The sequence below is a fragment of the Lemur catta genome, chromosome 2, assembly GCF_020740605.2.
Source record: "Lemur catta isolate mLemCat1 chromosome 2, mLemCat1.pri, whole genome shotgun sequence".
In the NCBI taxonomy this organism is placed as follows: domain Eukaryota; kingdom Metazoa; phylum Chordata; class Mammalia; order Primates; family Lemuridae; genus Lemur; species Lemur catta.
The window spans coordinates 128,114,155-128,140,982 of record NC_059129.1 but is presented as its reverse complement, the minus strand read 5'-3'; the positions used below and the strand labels follow the sequence as shown (position 1 = coordinate 128,140,982).

General features: G+C 38.5%; 1 protein-coding gene across 6 annotated transcripts in view; it reads right to left on the bottom strand.

Annotated features, from left to right (window-relative positions):
- The window catches only part of AIG1 (androgen induced 1), a 228,684-nt gene extending 202,480 nt beyond the window's left edge, over positions 1-26,204 (bottom strand). For 3 of the 6 annotated variants that reach the window (XM_045544482.1, XM_045544484.1, XM_045544487.1), the window contains exon 1: positions 25,542-25,746. In XM_045544482.1, the coding sequence (XP_045400438.1) occupies positions 25,542-25,682 (141 nt within the window). In that variant the 5' untranslated portion in view covers positions 25,683-25,746. Of the gene's footprint in view, positions 1-7,219; positions 7,662-25,541; positions 25,747-25,828 lie in introns of those variants that run through there. The other 3 variants (XM_045544481.1, XM_045544485.1, XM_045544486.1) reach the window with 3 other exon arrangements.
- Positions 26,205-26,828: the final 624 nt, after the last annotated feature.

Sequence of the window (26,828 nt, the reverse complement as noted above, 5' to 3'; positions counted from 1 at the left end):
AAATAGAGGAGTGGCACATTTTAGAGAGATCTAAGAGCAGATATTGGATTGGAGGATGACAATACTGAAGGCAGACCAGCCAGGAGGCTGTTTAACTAGGTGTTAAGCCAGGTGTGAGGTTATGTGTGAACAGATAAAAAAGGCAGCAAACACAGAGAAGAGGACCTAGACTGCAGAGACAGGAAGGATATGAAGGAGGAAGACTCGCCAGGGTGTTGTCACTGGACACAGAGAGATGAGACAGAAGAGTCAACAACCATTTCCAGGTTTCAGGCCCAATGAAAAGATGCCATTCGCCGAGGTGTGCAGAGCACGTTAAGACGTTTCCTTCCTGTGACATGTCAAGTTTAAAGTGTCTTTGGGGTACATAAATGAGGAGGTGCAACGGTGGTTGAACATATGTGTTCGTAGTGTAGGATATTTCAGTGCTAACCTCCAAAAACATCAGAAGACTGACTGTCACTGAAGCCACGAGAGTAAGCAAGCTCTACCAGAATGAGAATTCACAATGAGAAAACCACGGGTCTAAAGCAGGTCATGTGCAATACCAACATTTACGGAATGAAGAGAGCCTGAAAAACAGCCTGAGAAAAAGTCAGAGAGTTAGGAAGACGACCAGAAGAGGAGAATAAATGCCAAGGAAGCCACGAAAGAAGAGTTTCATGGAGGAGTAGTATTTCAGTAACCTCAAATGTCAAGAAGAACTTGGAGACGTGAAAACTTTTCACTGAATCTGGCAACTACGAGGTCTTTGTGTCTTACGGACGAGGACAGTTTCAGTGGACGTTAGGGGTCAGGGAACAGTGTGAGAAGTGCATCAAAAGTGAGACACCGGAGTTATCAAGTAAGAAATGTTCTTTCCCAAAGCATTACTGGGAAAGGGAAGAAAAATAGAGTAGTAACCAGAAGCAATTCCAAGAGACTTCAACCCTAACATAGTATGCTCTCACTGACTCATGCATGAGTTATTAAATTTTGAAGATTTTCTTAATTTAATGGGAAATTTTACTTGACGGTAAATCTAAAAAAAAAAAAACAACCCTTACTCAGTTACCCCAACAATACTTTAGTAATTCGTTTTAATACTTTTAATCGCCATGGATTGGGGATGGTAAATCAAAGATTAAAGAAGGTAAATCTAGGATATAATCTATGGTTAGAATGGTCATTTGTTTTGCATCAACAAATGTACTTCAGATACTTAAAATATTTCTTGGTTTCTTCATTCAACTATGCAATTACCCAAGGCATTAAGTAAGTCTGCTTCTCAATATACTCTGTCATTCTTCCCACACACATCTGCTGCTTTTAAGGATATTCCAAAGATTCCATCTGGACAAGACATACTGCATCTCACCTACCTCAAACCAACAACCAAAAAAACCCTACACCTCCTCCTCAGGGTGCAAGGGCACTTCCTCTCTTCAGTTTCAAAATAGTTTCTCTGTAATATTTTGTTGAAGGGTGTGACTCTAAAGGAAGACTTTGCTTCCATACAAACTAGAAGCAACTCTCTACTAAAAGGAGGGCACATAACTAGGAATAAAGCTAGTGAAAGATGTGCAAGACTTACACAAAGAAAAACACACAACTTCACTGGGATAAAATTAAAGAAGACCTAAAGAAATGGAGGTAGATCTTATGCTCCTGGAAAGTACCATACTGAAAATGTCAATTCTCTCTAGATTGATTAGCGATTAATAGTTATCCTAATTAATGACCTAAAATTTTTTGTGTGAAATTTGGCAAGAATTTGACTCTAAAATTAAGTGGAAATGCAAAAGGCCAAGAATAGAAAAGAATAATCTTGAAGAACAAAGTTGGAGGACTTATACTACTAGATATCAAGATTTAACTTACAGTTATATTAATAGTAATTAAAAGGGTGTGGTATTGGTGCAAGGACAGGTAAATAGACCAGTGGAGCAGTGCAGAGTGCAGACAGACTCACATATAAATGGTCACCTGACTTATGGCAAAGCTGCCAGGGGAGAAAGAATGTACAACCACATGAGAAAAAGGACCCTTGACTTCTGCCTCATACTATATACAAAAATCATGCCCAGATCGATGTGAAAGGCAAAGGCAAAACTTTTAGAAGAAAAAGCTTCTAGAACAGAGCAGAGGAGAATATCTGCACCATCTTGGATCAGAATATTTCTTCAAAGGATAAAGAAACCCAACAGCACAGTAATGAAATGGAAGAATAAGTTGGGCTTCATTGAAAGTAAGAAATTTAATTGGTCAAAAGATGCCATAAAGAGGGAAAATAAGCCATTAAGAAAGAAAATATATTTTTAATGTATATAACTAAAAACAAACTTATATTTTTTTTAAAAAATACCCTTTTACAAGCCAGAAAGCAAAAGAAATACCACCCAAATTTTAAAAATGACAAAGGACTTTAACATGCACTTCATTAAAAAGACCAACATCCAAATGGTCAATAAACAAATAAAAATGTTTAACAATATTAGTGATCAGAGGAATCCACATTAAAACCACTATGAAATGCTACTTGCATACCCACCAGAATAGCTGAAATTTAAAAAAATAAAATAAATCAGAAAAAAAAACATTGACACTACAAAGCACTGGTTAGGATCTAAGATAAACGTAACTCTTAAACATTGCTGTCAGGACTGTCAATTGTTAAAGCCACTTTGGAAAACTGCTTGGCAGTGTCTACTAAGCTGAACATATATGTACCCTATAACACAGCAATTCTCTCTTAGGTAGAAATGCATATACACGTGCACCAAGAACATATAAGCATTTTCATAGAAGTGTTATTACTGATAGCTAAAAACTAGAACCCCAAGGTGCATTGGCAATACAATGGAAAGTAAATTTTAAAATACACAAAATGGAATACTCTACAGCAACAAAAAGGAACAAATGACTGCTCCATGCACCCACATGGATGAACGTCACAGACGCTAAGTAAGAGAAGCTAGAGAAAAAACAGTGCACGCTACATGATTTCTATAGAAGTCTGCAGGAGTTTCTGTGGAATTTCTGTAGAACTCAAGAATGGGAAGCACTAATCCATAGTGACGGAAGTCAGAACAGTGGTTACCTTTGAGGGGGAAATGACATGGCGGGGACAGGGCAGCTTCTGAAGTACTGGGCAATCTTTGATATGCGGATGTGGGTGGTGGTTACACAGATGTGTTCCCTTTGAAAAAACTGATTGACCTACTCATATAAGATCCGTGTACTTCTCAGTATGTCTGTTATGTCTTGATAATAAACAAACAAACAAATGAGACATAGGAGTATGGAGCCCAGTACACAGAATCATATTATTCCACACTAATACACATACAGGCCAGAGGTTTAAAAGGCATTTTGAATAACATTTCAAAACAATAAATATCTTAGAAAGTAAAATACCTATGTGCATCCCACATATATGTGTCAGTTAGCAACTGGCAACGGCAAGTGTTAATATCCTCACATACAGTTAAAAGTGTAATTTTATACACCAGAGCCAGATTCTGGGCCTCATCCCAGCTGAAGTTGTTAAGTGAGAATTCTCCGAGCTGCACACTGCCCTTCTGTTTTTTATTCCTAGAAACAGAGGTTAGATCAGGGAAAAGGAAAAGTAAGGCATTCTATTTCACTTATTGCACTATCAAATAGACACCACAAACATTTGACTGCCATGGTCAGAAGATATTTTCCTATCAAGTCTTTTCATTTAGTTTTAGGTTTGTCAAGATACTATCTTAAATTCAGTAATTTTTCTTAAATGCTATGTAGCAAGAAACCTTAAAGAAAAATTTCTCTTACCATTTTTAGTAGATTAAATCTGAAGTGTTTTTTTTTAAACAGATTTGAGTCTAGTGCCTCTAATTCACGTTCTGTTACGGTATGCTTGTGCAGTAAACAAACGTGGTAAAGTCTGCAGTCACCTCTGGTCACATAGGGTATGATCTATCCTCTATTCCGAAAGTACTATTTACTTAACTGCCAATTGAGAGGTGCAATTCAGCATCAAAGCTTTTGTGCAGCCATTTCGACAGGTCTAAACTTTTGAGCAAAACATATAACTCAAGTTAACACAACGGTAATTCGAGCTAATAAGTTTTCAGAAAAAGTCTTACGTAAAACCACGCTATCATATATTTAACTGAACCAGGAATTTGATGGTAGTATTTGTTCCTTGTTTCCTTCTCTTAGGAGAAATACAACCAAACAAACCACAAGAAACCATAGAAAATGGAACACACAAGAGAAATGAAGTTTAAAATGTTTCCAAGTTATCATGGTATAAGAATATTTTAGTTGATCTCCAGGCTTTCTGAAATGACTTCTAACTTGGGGGCTCAGAAAAATATTACAGGGTATACCCCTTCCATCTGTGACCCCTTTCCTGTGTCCTCTGTGTCACTCCATCCCCTTCTGAGTGGCCAGTTGACCTCCTTCCCCTCTGCCTCTCACCTCTTGGTACAAGGTTAAAACTCAAGAAAATAGATGCTGAGGTTTCCAGATATAGCCAGTTGGTATATTTTTGTTGCTTGCATTTATGGAAAAAAAATTTTCTCGTTCACTTTTAAGAACCTACATTTTCACTTATAGTTTAAAAATATCCCAGTTAACTCACATTATCACCACGATTTTATATAGCTAGCTTCCACAATCTAGAAGACAGATGTCTGCATCCATGGCAATGTGTTTTGGATAAGCTATTACTTTGCTCAGTCTGAATAAATTGTCCACTTATATTCTTTATTTACTCAAGACATATCTCTATAATGAGTAGGTATCTTTATATTAAAATTAACCCTACACCTTATTTGCATGTCAATAAAAAATTGCATTTCCCCCCTCAAGAAAATCTTAATCAAATGCTTGATACCACCTACATAGATTTTTTTTTTTAAAACAAAGGCTTTCCTAGAACAGTGGTACAGTATAAAAATTTCACTTACCTATAGATACTATGAAAAATATTATGTTTAACTTATTAAATACAGAAATATCTGAAGGAGAAGCACTGGCAGGGTCTGGGGAGGTGAAGAATTAATCAAGGTGCTCTAGTTGGAAGGTTTGTGTCTCCCCAAAATTTATATGTTTCAATCCAATCCCCAATGTGAAGGTATTTATAAGTGGGGCTTTGGGAAGTGATTAGGTGGAATTCTCATAAATGGTTTTAGTGTCCTTATAAAAGAGGCCCAAGGAGATCCTTCCCTGCTTCCACCGTCCATGAACCAGGAAGCCAGCCCTCACCAGGCATGGAAACTGCTGGCACCTTGATCCTGGACTTCTCAGACCCAAGGAACTATGAGAAATAACTCTTTGTTGTTTGTAAGCCATCAGTCTATGATGTTTTGTTACAGCAGCCCAAATGGACTAAGATGTAAGGGAAGCCACCCTGAACCTAACCCAGGGTCAAGGTTACTAAACTGGAGTGAGTTTAAGAATTGTGAGAATAGTATGCTTTCCTAGTGAGAGATAACCAAATGTTTGCTGGTAGAAATCAACCTATCTACTTATTTTATTTAGTGAATATTTCAGGGAGGCCCCCTAAATATGCTAGAAATGTTCTACATAATGAGGATTTGGAAATGACCAGGACGTAGTCCCTGACCTCAATGAATGCAGAGTGAACTAGAAAAAAAAGGCAAGAAACACAGATAATCATATATTCATCTGCTAGGGCTACTACAACAAAGCACCACAAACTGGGCAGTTAAAACAACAGAAATTATTGTGTCATAGTTTGGGAAGGTAGAAGTCCAAGATCAAGGTGTCTGCAGGATGGGCTGTGGGGGAGAACCTATTCAATGCTTTTCATCTTGTGGTCTGCTGGCAATTTTCAGTGTTCTGTCGCTTGTAGAAGCATCACTCCTATCTTGCCTTCACCTTCACGTGGTGTTCTCCCCGTGTACATGTTTCTCCTTTTTATAAGGACACCAGTCATACTGGATTCAGGGCCCACCCTGCTCCAGCATAACCTCATCTGTACTTAACTGATAATATCTGAAATTACCTTATTTCTAAGTAAAGTTACATTTTGAGGTACTGGGAGTTAAGACCTCAACATACGAATTTTAGAGGGACACAATTCATCCATAATAACACAGAAGGGAGTGAGAACAGAGGGGAAAGGCACTCAAATTCACTATAACAATTCACCAGACCTCTGTGTATCCTTGTGGAAAAGCCACCATGTCCTTAATGGCCATCTGTTCCCAAAAGTGAGTCCCCCTGTGCCTGCCATCTGCCCCGTTTGGAAACTGGCTGCCCGCAGAACTAAAATCTCAAAGAACATGTGCTACCACAACCGAGTGTGCACGGTGGCTGTGTGAGGGGCCTTGCCTTGTATTAACCTCCAACGCAAAGCCCATGTCAGAACCCAGACTACTCAAAGTGGCCAAAAGACAAATCTGAGAATTCAGCAATATGTCCCCCTACGTAAAATGATCACTTCGCTTGTATTGCCAATTCAAGGATAGGACTGTGCTTATGGACACATTTTTTTTTCTGGAGCCGTGGGAGAAATATTGATATCATTCGACACTTTTTTCACAGTAAAACCTACACTTCATAGTGTTTATAGTCAGCTTGAGAAAAGCATTACAGCTATCATACTCCTAGACAAATATTTGAGACTTAAGGACGGGAGTGATATTATAATTACAATACACAATGGATTTCTGAACTTCCTGATGTGTTTTTCTCGGAAGGCCTATACCCTATTTCCTCACGCCTCATGGGCTCCTCGGTAGCCTCATCCTGCAGACTACTCACAACCCTCTGAGTGCTGTGCAGGGTCTTCCTTTTCCCTTCACGCGCTGCTTCGGATCTCCTGGCCGTGGTGTTGTCTTGCGTGTTCTCTTTTGCTCTTTGCTCTATCTGGCTTTCTTGGCTTGGGACACTCCATTAACCACTTATATTATCCTCTCCTGGCCACACCCTCAGTACTCGGCCATGTTCTCGCTGGTCTGCACCATGTTGCTCTTACTTTACACAAAATTTTATAAAAACATAGAAACGTGGCCATGAGCCATGAGGCACGGTGAGATTTTGACCTCAGCTGAGCTAAATTCCTAATATGAGCTTTTCTGCCCAGCACAGACAAGCCCCACTTTGGGGATTCAATTCTGGGCCTGTAGCTGTAGCTCTTGGACACACTCACGATGTTCTACAGTTTCTGTGTTTTCTCTTATCCAGCACTAAAAAATACAAACAAAAACAGAAGAGCTCATACCTGGGAAAGGCTAAGAGGCCTTTAGGGAACCAAGTGTCACATACTCCGAGGTCTTCAGAACCACAAAATTCCCCGTTGGGACAAACTCCCACTCTCCTCCTGCGCAGATGGCGCCTTCCGGCCGGAAAGAGGCGCTGTCACGGAGACGGGATCCCTCCGCCAAACCGAGGGCCGAAGGAAGCTACCCCCTCGGCGTGAAAAGACAGGCAGAGTCTTCCACTTACTACTATGAAGCGACTGGGGGAACATAAGGCAGAGGCCTTTTTATAATAGGCTGTAAGCACGGTAACTTTTCAGTATTTTCTATTTATAATCTTTGTACCATTTCTGTTTTCACAGAATGATTAACTGTGAGACTCTGAAATAAAAGCGTCCTAACGGGCCGGCTTTACCTCAGCGGTTCCTTCGGTAATCTCTCTTGGCGGGAGCAAAGCGGTTCGAGACCCGCGGGCGCTCTCCAGCCGTTTAAAAAAAAAAAAAAAGAAGAGAAAATGTCCTAAGGATACACTAGAAAGGCAACCAAGAAGGTTCCTCAGAAACCAGCGGAGACCAACCCTCACCGCCACATTTGCGACTCACGTGGCTTCCGGGGACCACCTGTGTGGCTGAGTAAAATAAAACCAGAAATCTCTTCCCGTCATCCCCAGCGCTATCCTCGCCGGCGGCGGCGGCGGCGGCGGCGGCAGCTGGAAACCCCGTCAGTTGCCTTCCATTTAGAGCAGAAAATGAAGGCAAATTATCTTGATAGGGCAAGTATTTTCTACTCAGCTACTAATAAGAATCTTGGCTAGTAACTAAACCTCTTCCAAGGCCGAGGCAATGCTCCTTTAGCGAACAATTTTGGGTTAGAACTTATCAGGAAGAAGGACGCCAAGCAGCTCATTTTAGAAAACTTCCATATTTATCACATCTACCCTGTCAATGCTATAAATGACCTCAACGAGCTAAAACAGTGTCCTTCTAAATACAGCCATTGACTTCAGCAGGGCAAAGGCAGCCCACAAAGCAGCATGGCTCCCAATGTAGGCGGACTTAATTTAGCTAATCGATGTTACCTTAGGATCCAACAGTGATTGGTAGGGTGGAGTTTTTAATCATTTGTAATATCCTGTGCATATCTCTTTCACTATACTTCTATGCTGTTTATAAATGTTTGGATCTGACACCTCCATTAAACCACAATATTTTTGAAGGCAGCGGCCGTGTGTTACTTGTCATTGTATTAGCATAACTAGCAGAGTGGCATATAGTAAGTATTCAGAAAGTGTTTATTGAGTAAATAAGTCAACTAATAAAAATGGCTGTCTATTCATTGCCTTTGTGCTGGTTTTAAATGTATAATTCAGTGAAACTTTCTGGAAGAACGTATTCTCCAGTGATGGCTTAGGAAATACGTATTTCCTAAGATATATACGTATGCTAGATATCTATGCCTAATGTGTACACAAATCTTCAGGACTCTGGAATAATATAAAAAATAAAATAAAGTGGCAATCCAGTGTATGGAGTTTTGTTTGCTTCTTTGTTTTAGTTTGGTTTTGGCTCTGATGAAGAAATACATGACTACTTTGACATGTCTACATCTGTCTCTGCTCTTAACTAACTTTTGTATTTTATTAAGTCAGATATCTGTTAACTGTAACAAAATCTAAAGGTATATTAAGGGGATGAAAAACAATATTAACCACTATTATTTTATCTGGAATATTTTTTACATGTTAAAATGAATACAATAGGAAAATTAATATAATCTCTCATGGGGTATGTACTGTCTATGATCTTAAAAAAATACCCTAAGAGGGTCTGAAATGATGGTATTTCCACTTACTATCTCCTGGATGTTTTAAGTACTTCTGGCTGAAAATGTTTTCTTGGATATTAATTGAGGAGTCACAATAGGTGGTTTCTAAGGTGTCTTGTCTGATAGGCCATTCTGTCTCTACCCCTGCTGGTGACCTGACAGTTTCCACCTCCCTCCCCTCCCCCAGATCTCTGCCTGCTCCAACTCACCTTTCACAGAAGGAATCCAGGCCCTTAAGCATGTATTCCTCTCCCTGTGCATTCTACCTTATCCCTCTTTCCTTCAACAAATTATTCCTTGGAAATTATGCTAAAATGGCACAAGGAAAACAAAGTGATTACCTAATTAGTATAATTTACACAATGTTTTGAATAATTGGTGTGTACCATCCTTGCAGGCTACTTGTACTTTAATGGATGGACTGCGCTCTCCAGGATATTTTTGAGCATTGAGTTCAGTGGTCTCCTAGATGCTACTTGTATTTGACACCTCAATATCTCATGTTCTCACCTTATTCACCCAAAGCAGAATCTTGAAGAATGAAAGCCAGCAACCTGACATCTCATTTTAATAAACTTACCTACAATGGTCATTTAAAGCAGTTTAACATCAGTACACATAAAAAGAATTATGAGAAAAATACCCTCTCAGGCATGCATACAAAGATGATAAAGCTTGAACAGTGAGCTTATATTAATTACGTAAGAAAGTAAACTTTAAGTATGACCATATTATTCTCTTTTCTCCATTAACATCTTATAAAATCTTTATGGGGGTACTATCTGCATATTGCTTGCCTTTTAAAATAAAGCGAATAAAGACAGATCAGAACATCAAAGGAGCCCTTTTAGAGTTAGGAAGCTTTAACTAACACATTTTTATAACAATGACTCCTGTTATTTCCTAAAGTAAGTGAATGTATTTTTATGTTGTAGATTAAAGTTACGGCCAAATGTAAGTTCCTTCTTTTTTCTACTTTCTTTATAAAAATTATTGGTAGCGTTTTCTATCCAAATCACATTAAGACAAAATAGTGAAATCAGAAGAATATTTTTAATGAAAACAAAATGCCACCTATCTCTGAAATCAAAGGAAACAACCTAAGTCAATGAGCTACGCAGAGTTTTGTAAGAGCAAAGGAAAGGCCTCTTCATGTAAATCTTATGGTTCAGAGGGTCCATTTGGCAGAGGAATGGAATAGAAACATTGACATTGGAAGAACAGACAGTACTAGCATAAGCAGGACAAAAGCTAAGCCAGCGCAGTCAGTGGGTGGCACCAGGATCCATGGTTTACATCCATGCACACTGAAATCAACAATGCTGAGCGAAGATACAGAAAAGGTAAATAGATTCTAAAATCAGCATGACACCACTGGCAAGCAAACAAAATTGAACTTGAATAGAATTCAACTGTTGCTGAATTTTCTTAAACAGCTGGCCACAGGTCTGCCACTGACACTCATGTTTAGGTTTGGCACTGGGCCTCCCGAATAACAAAGCAGGTGAAATTCCACAAATATATGCTTCTAATAAATCATCCTGTCAGCTGGACGCTAACATTTACACATCATCCTTCCAATTCTTAACTGGCTAATCAGTTACACGACCAAATTACATAGTACTAAAGGCAATAAAAAACATAAGCATGTAAACAATATCACAATGGGCCATTGTACTGCTAAGCTTACCCTGCTTAAACGTGCTATTTCTATTTGGATAAAGAGAAAGGCTTCATCATGATACCATTTTTATGAAGGCCCTAATCAAGCAAAACTAACCAACACAATATTTTGTTTTGGGGTACAAACTCTTAAAAAGAGGGAGGAGGATGATAAACACAAAATCCTGGATGGTGGCTATTTCTAGGAGGTAAAATTATGGGCTGGGAAAAGGACACAATATGGAAAGCAGTGGGAGAGTTTATCACACAAACTATTTTATATTTATTATTTATTCTATGATTAACTTTTTTAAAACCCTTCCTTGCTTAGAATATGGTATACTCTATGGAAGAGAGCATAACAAACTTAGCTTATGCAGAGAGAGCACCTATATTAACAGCTATATAGAAATTCCTTTGAGAGCTCTTTGATCTTTGCAATATTCCTGGCTGAAAACCTAATGAAGCTTTCTGCAGTAGTAGCAGCTAATAAAAAGAGCTGCTATTTACCACTTTTTAATCAAAACAAATGTGGCCATCTTTGGTAGAATCAAAAAATACTCTGTGGTTACTGTCCTAAAGGCTAAGTGAAAACATTTTTTTTTAAATCAAAAACTCTTCATTAAAATTTCTCCAAGATCTGAATCTGGTTATTTTTTTTTAATTATGTGCTTTGGCCATTATGAAGACTGTTCTCGATCTTGGGAAATTTCTTAAACACAGGAATATTAGCTGATCATTTTCATCATGTAATTAGTATAGTAACTGCCCAGATAGATTGACATTTTCAGATACAATTGCTGAATTGTTTGCATTTTTCAGTCCAATTCAAATAAATGAGATGCCCTTTAGGAAAAATGCACAGAATATGCTAATAAAAATTCAATTAATCCATAAGAACAATGCACCCTGGAGTTGCACAACACAGCAGTCTTGGATGATTCTGATGCTTGTTCAGATAAAGAGCAATGGGGGAGAAGTGGGTTTGGGAGATAAAATAAAAAAATGTTTTCGAACAGAAGTTTGAAAAACAGGCAGTTGGATATAAGACTATAGAACTCAGGAAAGAGAAGCACAAGATACAAATTTGGGGGACCATCAGCTCATGGAATGTATTGAAAGCCATGATGCTAGGTGAGCTCTCCAAGGGAGTGAATATAAACTACAAGCAGAAGAGTGTATAGAACTGATTTGTGGGAAATTCAACACTGAGAGGTTAAAAAGAAGAAGAGAAACCGGCAAGGAGACTAAGAAGAAACAGGAAACAGCAAGAGAGATCAGAGTAAAACCAGGAGAGTGTCCTTTCCCAGAGCCAAGTTTAAAGAAAGTTTTTCAAGAAAGAACATGACTGTCTGGATGAAACATTCCTGAGAATTTAAGTGAAATGAAGACTCAGAATTGGCCATTGTATTTGTTGACAATGGTTGTCACTGACAACCTTGCTTAGTGCTCCTTCAGTGGAGTAGAGTGCGTGTAAGAAAGAATGGGGGAAGAGAAAATGGAAACCAGAAATGTAGACTCTGTCAAGGAGTTTCGCTGAAAATAGAACCAGAGAAATAGGGTGGCACTAGGAGATGCATCACAAAGACAAATTTTATTTTGTTTTGTTTTATTTAGGATGAGAGAGAGAATACCATGTTCATAGATTGATGGAAATGAGGCAGTTGAAATGGAAAATGTACAGCTGACCTCTGAACAACACAGGTTTGAACACATGGATTTTTTTCAATAAAAGTTACACTGAATGTGCCTGCCTCCTCTTCCACCTCCTCCACCTCTTCCACTTTTTCCACCTCTGCCATGTCTGAGACAGCAAGACCAACTCCTCCTCTTCCTCCTCCTCCTCCTCAGCCTACTCATGAAGACAGCGAGGATGAAGACCTTTATGGTGATCCACTTCCACTTAATAAATAGCAAAGATATTTTTCTCTTCCTTATGATTTCCTTAGTAACATCATCTTTTCTCCAGCTTACTTCATTGTAAGAATACAGTACATAATACATATGACATACAAAATATGTGTCAATCAACTGTTTATGTTATCACTAGGCTTCCAGTCAACAGTAGATATTAGTAGTTAAGTTTTTCGAAAGTCAAAAATTGTACATGGATTTTCAAATATATGGGGAGTCAGTACCCCAACCTCCACATTGTTCAAAGGTCAACTGTATAATACAGGAGATGCTCTGAGTAACGAAATGCTTGAGTAGGCAAGAGGTCCCACTTTTCAAACTGGACCTAATAAATCACTCATGACTATGTTAAAGTACAATTTTAATGCAAGATGAATGGAATGCATGAACAGACCTATGATTGCTGTACATAGAAAACCATTCTTGCTCTCTTCATTCTTGCTCTCTTTCAGTTCTATCCTAATTAGGATGCTCTAGGCCCCTGAAGATTTATGTTTGACTCAAGTATTTATGAGCCCAAACCAAGCGTGCCTAAAACCACTGAGTTTTATAAACATAGAGTCAAAGAAACTAGTCACTTACATTTATGAGATTTGTGGTGAAAGATTTGCAGTGAATCTACTGGACAGGAAATTGTGAGATTTAAGCACCTTGAGTGATCATTGGTATTATTTTTCTATCTATTCTACTCTATTCCATTCTACTGTGTTAGAGATATAGAATTCAGTACTACACATACTGAAGGGAGTGTAAACTGATTTAAAGTTAAGATATTCTCTTAAAGACTTTAGTAGAGCAATTCTGCCTCTAAGAATGTATCCTAAGAAAATAATTACACTATGTAAAGATTTATTTATTCTTATATTCACTAAGACAATCAATATAAACACACATATGAAGAAATATGCCATTATTAAAAATGATGTTATGAAAGAATGTATAATGGCATGGAAAAATGTTTATAAAATATTTTAAGTATAAAAAAACAGGTATTAAAACCATATGTAGGCTATTTCTGGTGCCAGCCAAAATGGAGTGAGCTAACTATAAAACTGTCATTCCCACTGATTACAACTAAAAACTCTAAACAGAATACAAAAAACAACTACCTGAAGACTTTGGAAAGTACATAGTGCCAGGTGCATTGGGAACCAAATGAAAATTAATAAGGACCTGTAAGGGTGAAGTCTGTGGATTTTTATTCTCCTTTCCCCCCAGGATTTGACGTGAATGCAGGCTGAATCCTAGAATTAATTGTGCGGGAATCACTGACAGCAGAAACTCCAGGAGAAGCCCCTTCTTTCCAGCCAAAGGACTCGGGAAAAGCCTTCTGTGTGCTAGAGGTTGTGTCCCCTCCCCATTTTTCCCTTAGCATGGGTATCTAAAACCTCAAGAAAACCCATGTCTCTGGCCAGAGGAACCGGAAAAAAAAAAAAGAGTCCCTGTTTTGTGAAGAGTGGAGAGTAAGTATGTTTTTTATTTCTCTCTTTCTCTTTCTTTTCTCTTGCTGCCTCACTGGGAAGGGATCTCCAATGTGCGACTGCATGACAGCATGGGGGGCTAGAACTCTGAGAGGACTCCATCTTTCTGGATGGAGGAACCGAGAAAAGGGACATCTGAGAGCTGAAGAGTATGAAAGAAATCACAGAGAGAAGGGCTGAAAAAGGGCAACCCATAATTTTGTGTATGCACTGACAAAGTCCTGGGCATGCACAGAACAGACCTAGAGAAGCACAGCAGAGGCATCAAGAACTGAACTACCACATAAACCCATGACCAAGGTCCAGGTTAACCCCTGTGCAGTGCAAGCTCCAGTGAGACTCAACAAACAGTAAAATCTTTGAAAATTCTACTGACATCAGAACCTCCATGAGACAGAACATGAAGGCCGAATGTGATCTGGTTGACTGCCTGCTAATACAAACAAACAAAATCAACATTCTCCATAGAATTTTAGCAGGACCCAGAGCCTTGCCACATAACATTCAAAATGCTCACAGTATAATCCAAAATAACTTGACATACAAAGAGCTAGGAAAATTGGACCAATATCAAAGGAAAAAGACAATGAATAGATGCCAACCCTCAAATGGCCCATACATTGGAATTATTAGGCAGACTTTAAGGAAGCTCTTCAACAGTCCTTTAAAGATAAACAGTGTTGAAATGAATGAAAGATAGAAACTGATTGCTGAGAAATAATAACTATAAAGTGGAACCAGAGGGACATTTTTGAACTGAAATATACAATATCTGAAATTTAGAAATTCACTGGATGGGCTCAGTAACAATGTGTAGGTGACAGTGGGAAGAGTCAGTGAATTTGAAGATACAGCGATAGAAACTACACAGGCTAAAGAACAAAGAAAGACTGAAAAAATGAACAAGTCCTCAGCGACCTGTGAGACAATAATCAAAAGGTCTGACAGAAGGAATATTTGAAAAAATCATGGCTGAAAACTTCTTAAATTGGGTGAAAGATATAAAATTGCAGATTCGAGAAGCTCAGCAAATCCCCATCAAGATAAACTCATAAAACCATGCTCAGGGCTGGGCACGGTGGCTCACACCTGTAATCCTAGCACTCTGGGAGGCCGAGGCGGGCGGGTTGTTTGAGCTCAGGAGTTCAAGACCAGCCTGAGCAAGAGCAAGACCCCGTCTCTACTAAAAAATAGAAAGAAATTATATGGACAGCTAAAAATATATATAGAAAAATTAGCCGGGCATGGTGGTACATGCCTGTAGTCCCAGCTACTCGGGAGGCTGAGGGAGGAGGATTGCTCGAGCCCAGGAGTTTGAGGTTGCTGTGAGCTAGGCTGATGCCACGGCACTCTAGCCCAGGCAACAGAGTAAGACTCTGTCTCAAAAAAAAAAAAAAAAAAAAAAAAAAAACCATGCTCAGACCCATCATAATCAGACTCTTGAAAACCAAAAATAAGGAAAAAAATCTTAAATGCAACCAAAGAAAAACAACACATTACATTCAGGAAAGCAATGGTTTAAATGATTGCTGGTTTTTCAAGAGAAATCATAGACACCAGATGAGAGTGGCACATCTTTCAAGTGATGAAAGAAAAGAGCTTTTAACCAGAACTTTTCATCCAGCAAAAATATCCTTCAGGAATACAGGCAAAACAAAGGTATTCCCAGATGAAGGGAAAACTAAGAGAATTTGTTGCCAGCAGACCTTCTCTTGATGAAATGCTAAGATAAATTCTCGAGCTGAAGTGAAATGATATCAGAGGGAAATATGAACATAACAACTGAAAATAGAGGAACAGAAATGGTGAATATCTGGGTAAATATAATAGACTATTTTATTCTACTAAGTTCTTGAAAATATTTTACTATTAATAGCAAAAATGGTAACATTATCTATGGGGTTTTCCAGTTATGTAGATATAATAAAAATAATGACTATCACATAAAGTGGGAGGATAAAGTGACAAGGCTTGTATGTTTTACTTGAAATGGTAAACTATTCACTCCAAGTAGATCATGTAAAGCTGGTTATGTATATGGTAATCCCTAAAACAACTACTGAAATAGTAATTCAAAGAGGTATATACAAATAGCCAATACATAAATTAAAACAAAATACTAAAAAATATTCAGATAATCCAGAAGAAGGCAGAAAATGGTAATGGAAGAACAAAACAGGGTAACAAATAGAATACAAATAATAAAGTAGTACACCTAAATCCAACCATTTTAATAATCACAGTAAATATAAATGGTACCTATTAAAGGATAGAGATTATCAAATTAAAGTTCAAAAATACGACTCAACTATATGTTGTTTACAATAAAATCCACTTTAAATATATTAATGTAGATAAGTTAAAAGGATGAAAAAAGATACAACACACAAACACTAATCAAAAAGAAAGCTGGAGAAGCTATTATAATATTAGACAAAACAGACATTGGAACAAGGAATTATTTAGCAAGGAAAATGAAGGACATTTTATAATAAAGAAGGGGCATTCACCAAGATATGTAGCATTCTCAAATGTGCATGCACTTAACAATGTGGATGTTCTTAAATATATGATGCAAGAATTGATAAAACTGAAATGAATTAGACAAACCTGCAATTTTACTTAGATACTTCACTGCTCCTTTCTGTTAATAAGAGAGCAAGTAGACAGAAAATCAGTAAGTATATAGAAGACCTGAACAACACTAACAACGAACTTTATGTAATGGATGTTTAAGAACCACTCTACCCAATAATAGCAGAACACATATTTCAAGTGCACATGGAATAGTCAACATAATTGCCCATATTCTGAGCCATAAAACCACACTTAACAAATTTAAAGCTGAAATAATGCAAAGAATGATCTCTGATCATAATGTAATTAAACTAGAAGTAAATCACAGAAAGATATTTAGGATATGTCAAAAATGTATAAACAACAAGTATCTAAATAACCCATTGTAAAATAGAAAGACTCACAGGAAATTTTAAAAAAATACTTTGGGCTGGGCATGGTGCCTTACCACTAATCCCAGCACTTTGGGAGGCCGAGGCAGGAGGATTGCTTGAGGCCAAAAGTTTGAGACCAGCCTGAGCAACATAGTAAGACCCCATTTCTACAAAAAAAAAAAAAAATTAGCTGGGTGTGGTGGTATGTGCCTGTAGTCTCAGCTACTCAGGAGGCTAAGGCAGGAGGATTGCTTAAGCCCGGGCATTGGAGGTTGCAGTGAACAAAGTGAACTATGATGACACCACTGCACATTACCCCAGGCAAAAGAATGAGACCCTGTCTCAAAAACAAAACAAAAGCTTTGAACTGAATGACAGTGAAAATAAAATGTATTAAAACTTGTAAGATGCAGCTACCATAATGCTTAGAGGCAAATTTATAGCATTAAATGCTTCTATAGGAAAGAAGAAAGGCCTCAAATTAGTAAATTAATCATCTAAGCTTCCACATTAAGAAATCAGTAAAAGATGAGCAAAATAAACCCAAAATAAACAGAAGGAAAAAATTAATAAAGGTTAAAAACAGAAATCAATGAAATTGAAACCAATCACAATAGCCCAAAAAACAAAACCAAATCTGATCTTTGAAAAAAAATCAATAAAAGTTGAGAAGCTCCTAGCCATGAAGAAAAAAGAGATAAGACGCAAATTACCAATATCAGGAATGAAATGTGGTTATCACTATAGACCCTACAGACAAGAGAGAGATAAGAAGGGAATACTGAAAGATGAAATGGACTAATTATTTGATAGATACAAACTACCAAATCTCAATAAAAAACAACTGATAACCTTAATAGCCCTATATCTTGAAATCAACCAAACTGAATTTGCGGTTGAAACTTTCCAACAAAGAAAATTCCAAGCTCAGTAGTTTTCCCTGGTAAATTTTACCAAACATTTCTAGAAGAAATAATACCAATTCTACTTAATCTCTTCCGGAACACTGAAGAGGAATGAAGCCAGTACACCCTAATTAATACCAAAGACAGAAACATACAATCAAACAGAAAACTAATGATAAATATTCCTCATGAACAGACAAAAAATCTCAACAACATATTAGCAAATCAAATTCAGCAATATATAAAAAGAACAATATACCATAATCAAGTGGCATTTGCCCTAGAAATGCAAAACTGACTTGATAGTCAAAAATCATTACACTTCCTGATTTAAAATTGTATTACAAAGCTATAGTAATCAAAATATTATGGTACCGGCACACAGACAGACACATAGAGCAGTGGAACAGAACAGGAAGCCCAGAAATAAATCCAAACATATACAGTCAACTAATTTTCATGAAGTCACTGAGAGGACACAACAGGGAAAGGATAATCTCTTCAGTAAATGGTGCTGGGAAAACTTGATTTTCTCATGCAAAAGAATGAAATTGGATCCTTATCTTATACCATACACAAAAATCAACTCAAAATGAATAACAGACCTAAATGTAAGACCAGAAACTATAAAACTCCTGAAAAAGAACATAGGGGAAAAGTTCCTGGGGATTGACTATAAAGAGGCAATACAAAGGAATGTTTTTAGGTGATTGCGGTGGTAGTTATACAATTCTATGGATCTGTCAAAACTTATAGAAATATATAACACAAAGATTAAATTTTGGTGTACATGAATTTTAAATAAATTTATAAAAAAACATATGTATATATTAAACTTTTGTTTTTTAAAAAAAGTACATATATGACTAAAAAAGAAAATATCAAAATACTAATATTGGTATCTTTGAATAATATCTGTAATTTAAAAATAATTTTTATAAAGAAGATGATTTTTTTCTGAAATCTAACACACACACATACATATATGTATACACATTTATAATGTAGTCTCTCTGTGTTTCTGTGTGTGCATAAAGTTTCAAAATAAATACCATCTTGAAGCGCTAAAATGCTAAGATGAAGGGAAAATTAGGGAGAATTAATATGGGATATATTTTCCTCCCTATGATTTCCTGTATTGTACAAATTTTCTATAATGACTACATATTGCTTTTGAAATTAAATTTTGAAATTATAATACAGCCTTGCAGGTCTAAATATAAGTCAATACGAAGAGGCTAAGTGTACTGTCTGACTTTTTAGAATTCCATGCTTCCACCCCATATCTTGTTCCATTCCATGATGGATCTGATCAAGGGGTGTCTCACTTTCAAAGAGAGCTCTGTTCCCACTGCACTCGGAGGGGACTACCCTGCAGGTGAGAACTGGACCCTTTGACTGTCCAGCCATAGGCTGCACAAAAGAAAGCTATATTGTTATAGAATCCTAAGCAGTGAGATTTTTTCAAGCATGCTTGGATCACATGAGCATCTGATTCAATGTGGAAAACTGTACTATTGTTCATGCTTCCACAGACACACGTGACACTTCAAGGGAACACAGAGAAACAAATGAAAACCCCCAAAGAGCAGTTACCAATTTTGTTAAATGTTATACCAGACACGGGGGAATGGCAGGGATGAGAAAAGAAGTGACCTCAACCAGTGGTCAGATGACTTTCTGTAATTTGCATTTGCAACTAAGAGAGGGAATGGGTGATTATATCATCAACTATTTCCCCCACTCCAACAAAACCAGGCCCCTATTTTATGTCTGATCCAAAAGAAACACTTGCAAAGAAGGTGAAGAAGATTCTATGCAAAGCATTATTCTCACAATTCTTCCCTGAGGCTAGGAAAAAACATTATTTAATCCTTCAACTTTATGTGCACGTTTTAGGGTCAAGTCTGAGTTTCTTGTAGAAAAAATTTGCAGTTTCACCCTTTTTTGTATAATATCCAAAAAAAGCCAAAAACTAAAAAAACAAATAAAAATGCACTTAATTTTGTTCCCTGAGTACTCAGTGAACCTTCACATGGCACTGTGTGGCTTTGACTGGCAAAACTAAGTACCCTAGTTATGTAATGACATACAGAATCTCTTCTCAGGATATTTTATTTCCTATTTAAAATTAAGCCATGAACTAGCATCAAGAATATATTTTATGGTAAGTATGTAAGTAATTATAAGAATAACTCAAATGCAAAATTTAGTATACTTATGCAGTTTATTTTGCCTCTAACATTTTTTCAAATGTCAAAAATTCTCAACATGTCTAAAAGCAAAAATAGTATCCTCCAGGTATACTTGACCATTTCCTGCTTTTTGAACACTCCAAGGTTTTCCACATCTGAGCTTTTATTTATCCTCCTCCCTCTGTGGTTTTCTTAAATTCTTTTGCAATTCGGATTTAGATAACAAAAAAAAAGTACCTAGATTATATTACCTTAAACCTCTACAAAAATGCCTTCACCCAGCCAAAATACAAGACCATGATGCCTTTGGCTGTCATAAAACCATCGTATAAGAAACATCAACTATAAGAATATTTCTATATATTCTGCTAAAAACCAATCAAAGGCATTATCTACTTTGCTACCCAATGTTCTTTATATGAGGATCTTGGTAATAAATAACCTTGAAAGGTCAGTACCTGGAAAGAACTTTATTTTTCCGGATAAATTGTTATGCTTCCTTTATTCCAGCACTAGGGATAATGCAGTGCATTCTTTTCTGCCTTAGTTGCTCTGAAGATTATCTAAATTTGTTTCTCAATTGCAATAACTAACTCATTTCTGATGCCTGATACGTATCTTTCACTTTCTTTTATTTTCACGTTGTAACTTTTTACATGCTTTTAATTAGGTCATAGTGAAAGTCACCTTAAGTATGTTTTGAAAGGAGGCAGAATCAGCATATAAAGGCTGGGACCTGTTCCATATTAAAGTACAAAACAAAAACAGTGTGGCCTAGAGCAGCACTTATCAAACTAGAATGTACATAGCAATCATCTAATGGTCTTATGAAAATGCAGATTCTGATTCAGAAGGTCTAGGGTGGAGCTGGAGATGCCACATTTCTAACAGGCGCCCGGAAAAAGTGGATCCTCCTGCTGGTTCTCAGCTTATACTCTGAGTAGGCAGGGCCTGAACAGCAACATTCTGCCAATGCATGAATGAAAAGTCAAGGCAGGAGAAGTAATGAATATGATATAACCTTAAGAAATGATGACTCTCAAAACGGTGAGTACCACAAACTAGAGCAAATGGGCTAGCCAGATCTCTGTTTCAATCTTTAAAAATCAAGAAGTCTTAAATACAATATCAATATTAAGTTTTAATAACAGATATCCAGTTCATGGTTTTCAAAGAAGTTGATTCTGACTAATATGTTAGACAGTCTGCCCTATACACCTGAACATGAATGAAGGTTTGGTTGATGTATTTTTTTAATTGCTATTATCTTGTATGTTTTGGTAGGAACAAGCAAAGAATACTCATTAAAAATCTGGCAACAGAAAGTTTCCATTTATTCAAACATTGACTAAACACATATCATACTCCAAACGCTACTCTGAGGCCTCAAAATACAATTGCCTTTTTCTTTTAATTTATTTATGCTGGTTTTACTCTGCTGGTTCTTTTTTTTTATTATCTTTGGGGGCCATTATTAGGTAACTTGGAGAATTATCATTTAGCTATTGAATAAGTGAATTAATCTGCAGCATTTAAAGAAAATTCATCAGCTGTGATATTGAGTAAGGAAATATTTGAACATCAGTCAGTTTAAATTTCCTTTCTTTCCAACTTGTTTCCAGTTAAGAATATTCCTTCTCCTGGCCTGGCAGGTTACATAACGATATTTTCTGAAATACTTCAGAGTAAAGGAAAGACCTAGTTTTCCAATGGTGTTCAGTCTTTATAGATTGTCATATTGCCCATTGTTACACATATGTGTGTCTCCTCTGCACAGTTTCATGGAGGAAGCAGGCAAAACCTATATTTTGGTTAAAGCTAAAATTAACCAGTTATCAATTATATATAAAAGACTAGCTGAATCACTGCACTTATTTCATATAAGTACAAAAACAGTTAAGTTTTTTTCTAGGTCAGAGGCTTTAAAGCCAAGTGCACTTGTTTTCTATTCCTGCAGTGACAAATTATCATACATTTAGTGACTTAAACAACACAAATTTATTGTTTTACAATTCTGGAGGTCACAAGTCCAAAAGAGGTCTCACCAGGCTAAAATCAAGGTGTCAAAGGGCTGTATTCCTTCTAGAAACACTAGGAGGAAAGTTCTAGACTTTAGAACTTTAAAACTCTAGAGATATCCAGCTTCTAGACACCTCCTACATTCCTTGGCTGGTACCCCTGCCGGGTCTTCACAGCCAGCACTGTTGCATCTCTCTGTGACTGTCCTCCCCAGTTCTATCTTCCCCCAGCTATCTCTTCTCTTCTTGTTTCCTTATTCCACTTTTAAGGACCCTTGTAATTATACTGGGGCCAACTGGATAATCCAGGATAATCTCCCTGTTTTAAGGTCAGTTGATTAGCAACCTTAATTCCATCTGCAACCTTAATTCCCCTTTGCCATGTAACGTAACATATTCACAGGTTCCAGACATTAGGATGTAGACATCTTTGGAGGCCCATTATTCATACCAACCCAGTGTTCCTTCTCCATTTACTAACTTGAATTTTCCAAAAGCACTTTAGTTCTCTTATAGTTTTTCATTGCTAGGAAAAGGAGCCATTGGGAAATAACAGTATTAGATTAATGGTAGCAACAATCCGCATTTCAGATTTTGATCATGAGCTCTGATTCTGTTGGAATGACTCTCCTATCTAAAGAGAACGCAGCTGGAATGGCCACTACCACATAACCATATGCTCCTGGATACGGGTAGCCTGAAATTCCTGATTCACATCCTGGTAAACTGATGCCATGGAACGTGGAATCCAACTGTGGCCATCAGGATAAATGCCCTGACTCCTTGCAATACAAGCTGGCTAAAAAAAGGGCCTTCTCATTAAAATTTTGAGAAGCTAAGCCCTCTTCAAAATTACTCCAATAAACCTAGAATTGTTAAAATTGTACAAGGCACTAGGTAATAAAGTTTACTAGTTTTTTTAACATAAAAAATGAAAAGTTAAATGGCTAAATTATAGTAGCCTAATCTTTTCATGCCATTACTGAGGATTGACAGGTTGGTTGTTTTAACAGCTGTGCAATGCTTAAACTCTAAGGACTCTAAATCTTGAATAATAAAAAGAATAACACTTTGCATGACTGTTCTTATGAATATATTTTAGACATACTCTCTCAAAGGAACTCTTGGTTAGAGATAATTATTATATTTCAATCAAGAGCTACAGAGTAAAAAAAGTTTGAACCATTGGCTTAAGGCCGGCCCTATACATACTGGAACTAAATATGAAACAAAGTAAAAGTTTCCAATTTGAATTTATTGTCTGAATTCTGGGATAGAAAAAAAAGTATATTTATGGTGATTAGTGTTATATAAAATAGGCAAGTCTAATTATCTAATGCTAAAATATAAACCGTATGACATGCATATCAAACTGACTCTACTACAGTTTAATGTCATACAAAGGTTATGAGAGGAATATTCTTTCTGTGAGCCTTGTTTTTTAACAGTAAGCAATGAGAATGTGAGAAACAGTCAAATCTCTCTCAGGTTAACCAACACCCTCAGTTTCTACCCCCTCACCTGACCCCACCCTCTGCTCCCAAAATATAGCACCTTCTGCAAGGGTGCTACTGAGAGCTGTGTATGATACCTATGGCTCTGGTGGCAGCTCTGTCAGTATTTTAGCTCAGCACTACTTGACAACTCTCAAATGGGCCAGCTCTAAGTGAGATCTGACTTAGGAATGGTGTAAGGCAGTAATCCAAAAGGAGTTTTGCTCACATAGTCCCTACAGGAATTCTCAAAAGATATGCACATATTTTTAAATAACATCTAAACATCTTTAACATAAGTTTAAACACTTGTAAAAAGAGGGACATGCTTTGCGAAGCTCTGTATATGGTATACTTGCTTTATATACATATGTATCAGAACCTCAGGGCTGCAGATTTAGCTCATTCAATCTATGGAAAATGTCTGCTACATAACATAACTGGCAAAGTCAATCCTCATTGACAAGCCAATCAACCCAGTAAGACTTTCTGTCAAAACAACTCCGTTTTTCAATCAAGTATGAAGATAGTCCTGGTGACAGCCATCTATCTTCTGAATGCTAAAAGGAACAGAATGAAAAACACAGTACAGAGCCTTGTCATGTGCTCCTCACGTGGATGAATGGGGAATAAGGAAGGAGAACTGGCAGGCATCATGCATGTTCAGAGGCAGATTAGTTTCAAGAAAGAGCTGGAAGTGGAGGGTCTGTTATATGAAACCCTTGCAACGCTCTATGCCCTGGGAAGTCCTGTGTGCCTAAGGATACATGCACAGTTTGGAGACTGCTGGGAAAAGAATTTAAATTCCTCTCTGAAAATATTTAACATAGTGCAAATAATAAGGTGGTATTTCTAAACCAAAAGCCTCTGATTGGATTTCTTTGAGGCATCCTATGTCATTGGAAATACCTTAAAACAGGTATCAAGTTCACTTCATCAAAATGGAGGGTCAACAAAAGGATCTTGCTGGCGTAGCCAACTTTGTATTTAATCTTGGAATTGGTTCTACATTTTCTGTAACAGGTTCCTCTAGAACTTCATTGCTTTTGTTTTAAACCTCTTCCTGATAATCCTGTAGTGTGTGTTACACCCCCATCTTAGTCACCTTTCACCCTGAAGTTCCTAGGTCCACCCACGTTGTTACAGGGCCTTATGCCACTGTTCTGATTCTCTGTGGGGACTCTTTTAGTGTCAGAAGTAGATAAGCTTTAAAAGTAAAAATAACAATAACGTGCACCTGTCAAGACTATCATATTGTGCCAACAGAGGAGCTGCTTATGCAAACTTTCACATGGGAAGACAGAGAAAAGTGTACACATTGAAAATGTATTTTGAAATTCTCTTCCCCTAATGTTTCTGAGGAAAAAGTTGGAAGTAAATTACGGACAGAGGGCAAAAAACAGATGGCAAAGAAGACAACTTTATTAGGTGTTTTCTCTCCCTTCTGAGGAGGATTTGGGTCTTTTCAGGTGAAGCTCCAAATAACTAGACAATACCGGGTTTCCTTCTGTTGGCAGCAAGTTTATCCCACGGTGGGTGCTCTCGAAAGCACCTTGAGAGCGAATGGGTGGGTCTCAGGCCATTCGTGATCAAGATCGTCGATGCTTTTGTTAGGTGAAGAATCTTCCCGTGTCGTCTCTTGGAAGCAGTCTGTGTCCCCCTCCAAACAGCCCACCACCTGGCTGCGCCCCACCTCCATTCGCCCCCCAGCTACCAGGTAACCGTGGGCGGTTCCGAGGGCGCCCCTGCGGGAGCAGCCGGGCCTTTAGACGCAATCACGGGGGAAGAGGTGAGGACAAGGGTGGGTGCCGGAGACGCGCACGCGCGAAAGTACTCGCGCACCCACAAACACACAGGCGGCGGGTGCCGGGCGGGCAGGGAGAGGGGAGGGGACGGCCTTACCAGATCAATGAACGTCAGGAACTTCCAGCTCCCTCCGTAGGTCTGATGCGAGGGCATTTCGATGGCCTTGTAGTTGCACAAGATAGAGCAGTAGGACAGCAGGATGGCCACCCGCAGCACCTGGGAGGGGACAAGCGCCATGTTCGCGGGAGGCCTGGGCGGCTGGGCAGCGCGGCGGCGGGCGCGCGGGGGCGGGCGCGCGGGGACCCTGGCGCGGCCGGCGCGGGGCGGGCCTGCGGTTGGGCGCGCGTCCCGCGGGTGACTGCGGCCGCGAGCGCGCGGGCGACCCGAGCGGGCGGGGCGGTGTTTGTGGGCGCCCGGCCGCGGCCAGGCGGGCGGCGTGGCGTCATCCGTTTCGTCACCTTCGTCATTCTGCTCCTGCGGTCGCGGGGCCCCCGAGAGACCCGGCCGGGGGCGCCGTCTGGGGTGTCACGGGAGTGGGCGGGCAGCCTGCGACTGCGACCCGGGCTGCGGAAGTGCCTGTCGCTCCGGGAGGCTGCACAGCCCAGGGCAAGGGGGCGGGGAACCTGGACTGAAGGAGAGGACCCCGGGGGGACAAATGTTCCACCGGGCACTGGCGGCCGACCCTCCTGGGGTAGTTGCTGTTGGCCCAGAGGGGCACTCCGAGCGGAGGGACTGGGTGGAGGTGTGAACTTGGGGTGTAAATCCGCGCCCGGAGTGACTTGCATTATTTTGGACCCGATAGGGGTTTATAGTGTTGACAGACGACCGTTAATCATTATCAGACTCACTTGTCAACTTCTCTTTCAGTGGATAGGCTATCCTGTACTTTTATATAAGAGGTTTATTAATATCAAATCTATATAACATAAGATATAATATGAACTTTGGAGGTTTACACATAAAAAGCTATAAAGAAAATAGTGTCAGATAATTGTTGCGGCTGTAAGATTGCATTCAGTTTAAAAACAAGTCATTCTGAGTTTGGATGTAAAACCAATGTGTGTGCAATGTTAACACTAATCTTTTCGGGGTTAAACTTGTTTTGCCCTTTGACTTACTTTTTTTTTCCAATACTACAATCCCAGACTTAATGGAAGAAAAGTAAATATAAACTGGATTCCCTCAGCTTTCCAGTAAATGTTGTCACACTGAAGTTGCATCAGTCTGTGGGCAGCATTTTTTTTTTTAATCATGATCACATTTCAACCAACCAGATGCATGGGCAGATTATGAAAAGACAACATAGGTATTTCCTGTGGATCCATTTAAAACAGGTGTCCTCTCCAAATAGTCTCTGAGTCAGAGGATGTGGAGTGAGGACTG